Below are 3,279 nucleotides of genomic sequence, written 5' to 3'. Positions count from 1 at the left end.
AGGAATAACTTTTGATGAAGCTGGGATGCCTGATGGTGAGGAGATGAAAACTACTTCTGATGATAGTGCAGTACAATCTGCTGAGTTAATTAGCTGTGATATTGACTGTGGTGCACATGGTGCTTATAAATTACAGTTAATATCAAAATTTATGAGGCTTAATTGCAAGAGATTATCAACTATGAGGAGCCTACGGTTGATGGTTGCAGATTATTGTTTTGCTCAGAATTATTTTGGAGTGGATATGTCGTAAGTCATTTTATCATTTTTTCTTTAAATATTGCACTAGGGGTTAGTTGTATATTTTACTAATGTTACTTGTTGAATTAGGGGTTACTTGTATATTTTATTAATGTTACTTGATATATTCCACTAGTATTACTTGTTATAGTTCACTAAGGTTACTTGTTACAGTACCTTAGGATTACTAGTTACATTGCCTTAGGGATACTTGTTATAGTTTTAAGGGTTACTGGTTATAGTTCAGTAGGGTTACTTGTTATAGTTCTCTAAGGTTAGTGCCTTATGGTTACTTGTTATAGTTCACTAAGTTTAGTGACCTACGGTTACTTGTAAGTTTTAGGGGTTACTTGTAATCCTAGAACCCCTTGAATACTTGTTATGATATACTAATGTTACTTGTAAGGGTTACTTGTAAGAATTTACTAATTACTTGTAAGAATTTACTAATGTTACTTGTAAGGGTTACTTGTTATAGTTCATTAAGGTTAGTGCCCTAGGGTTACTTGTAAGTTTTAGGAGTTACTTGTTATTCTAGAATCCCTTGAATATTTGTTATGAATACTACTTTTACTTGTAATGTTACTTGTAATAATTTACTAGTTACTGGTTTAAGTATTCATTTATTAGGAGTTACTTGTTAGATTTATGTGTTATTTTTAAATTTTTGTAAATGGCTATATTTCCCTTACTTATTTATTTTGTATGTTGAAACATGGAGATTCTCGTATATTATAATGAATTTTACACTTTGCCTAGAGAAGAATTTTTGACATTGTTCCAGAAGAAATTGATTTCAAGTTGAATTTTGGATTGTTTTTTTATCTTGCTGAACTATGTTGAGGTTAAACAAGATAATGAAAAACCAAGATTCTTTTTTGGTGGTGAACATATGGTAATTTTATAATACTTTGATATAATTTTAATTTTTTTTTTATTTATGTTTCTATTTCAAAGTTTTATATATATTTTTTGTATACAGTTGCCTCTTTTGCGTTGTATCTATAATGGAGAAGGCAACATATATGATAATGAAATATTCGGGGCATGGGATAGTGGATTGAATCAGTCAATGTTGTGAACTAATAGATGCATTGTTGGTATGTTTTCTCTTTTTACTGTTTTATCTCTTGATTGAATTTAGTTTATATTGTTGTATAGGATACTTAAGTTGTGCTGTTTTTTCTTGTGTAGATATTCATACCAATCTACTACGACAATCATTATTCAGCTGTTTGTATAAATTTCTACACTCAAACTGTTGATTACTTGGACAATCAAACATATTCAATGCATGTAGAAGTTGAAAATAAGGAAAAGAAAGGGAAAGGTGCAAACACAGTGGGTGCCAAGAAATTCAGAATTTCAACAAATTTTAATGAATTTCACACTGCTTTTTATACTCTCACATGGCACTTGGTAAGATTTGAAATTTTCTCAAAATTAGAAAAGTAATACTTGAATACTTGTGTTTGGAATTACTGTGGTTACTTGTTCTGGGTATTACTAGTATAAGTTTTTTTTTAGGGATATTACTAGTATAAGCTATGATTTAATTTTATGTATGTGTTACTTGTATGGTTTACTTGTCCTGTGTTTGAATAACTGGGGTTACTTGTATTGGGAATTAATGTGGTTATTTGTACTGGGGATTACTTGTATCTGTTATAGGTTTAGGGGTTACTTGTATTTGGAATTACAGTGGTTACTTGTACTGGGGATTACTTGTATCAGTTATGATTTACTTTTATATATGTGTTACTTGTATGTGTTACTTGTCATGTGTTTGAATAACTGGGGTTACTTGTACTGGGGATTACTTGTATCTGTTATAGGTTTAGAGGTTACTTATATTTGGAATTACAGTGGTTACTTGTATTTGGATTACTTGTATCAGTTATAGATTTTATTACATGTATGTGTTACTTGTATCAGTCATAGGTTTAAGAATGTGTTACTTGTATCAGTCATAGGTTTATGTATGTGTTACATATATGGTTTAATTAATAAAGATGTAAACTATGGTAATTGAATAATTGGAGTTACTTATATTCAAGATTTTATAAAGGGTTACTTGTATTGTGGATTACTTAGCTTGTATCAGTTTTACCAAAACTGTAGTTAATATATATTTTTTTTCAGAGACTTTATATGTCAAAATATTTGGTTTCAAAAGGCCATGATAATGGAGAATTTGTCAAGGATTTCGAGATTCGTATGATTCCCCTTGATTCTCAAAAGTGTGCTTCTGAAACAAATGACTGTGGAATTTTTTGTTTGTACCATTGTGCCACATATAAAGGGAAACCTTTTAAATGTAAAAGTTTGACTCAGGTACAATATTTATCTTTTAGTTTTTATTTTATTTTATTTTGTTTTATTTGAGTTAATACTTATTTATTCTAAATGTATATTGTTTTATAGGCATTGGAGAGACGTCGTTTTAGAGCAGAAATATGTGCATCTCTGGTTTTATGTAATTTGAATTTGTGTCGAACTGATGTTTTGAAAAGTGTGGATGCTTTTTGCGACAACAATCAAGAGATTTATGCTGAAGTCATTCTCAATGAGGAAATTGCAAAGGCTAATAAATCGACTCGGCAAAGTTTGAAGGCTAAGAAAGCAGGAGGAGGAGTTTAAAGATGAAGATGGCTAAACAGGGGAATGTAGCAGAAGAGGAAAAAGAAATTAGAGCCAAAGAGAAGAGAGAAGAAGCAGTTCTGATTGCTGCAACTATAGGTGCAAAGAAAATGGCAAAGAAGACTAAAGATGCTGCTGCAAGAAAGAAGTAAGAACTTCTGGAAAAAAAAATTCAGTTAGTAATATTGAACAATTTTTTTTATATGTTGAAAACTTTATTTTAAAATTTTCTATAGTAAAGTTTGTAATTAAATTATTAAAACTACATTATTACATATATATATATATATATATATATATATATATATTATATATATATAGTTATGGTTACATGTTGTGGTTACTTTTATTAGTAGTTACTGGTATTTTTGATTACTGGTATTTTTGGTTACTTGTAGA

At 29.5% G+C, this 3,279-nt stretch overlaps 1 protein-coding gene across 1 annotated transcript; it reads left to right on the top strand.

The window, feature by feature from the left end:
- The first annotated feature begins 754 nt into the window (after positions 1 to 754).
- On the top strand, positions 755 to 3,059 carry LOC110709013. The gene is made up of 3 exons (XM_021887240.1): positions 755 to 1,340; positions 1,435 to 2,574; positions 2,665 to 3,059. Exons 2-3 carry the CDS (start codon positions 2,392 to 2,394, stop codon positions 2,878 to 2,880), a joined length of 399 nt encoding a protein of 132 aa, XP_021742932.1. The 5' UTR covers positions 755 to 1,340; positions 1,435 to 2,391; the 3' UTR covers positions 2,881 to 3,059.
- The last annotated feature ends 220 nt before the right edge of the window (positions 3,060 to 3,279 follow it).

This window comes from Chenopodium quinoa, unplaced genomic scaffold (assembly GCF_001683475.1).
Source record: "Chenopodium quinoa cultivar QQ74 unplaced genomic scaffold, ASM168347v1, whole genome shotgun sequence".
Taxonomy (NCBI): Eukaryota; Viridiplantae; Streptophyta; class Magnoliopsida; order Caryophyllales; family Amaranthaceae; genus Chenopodium; species Chenopodium quinoa.
The sequence above is the reverse complement of the archived record's forward strand: the minus strand, read 5'-3'. Positions and strand labels throughout refer to the sequence as shown.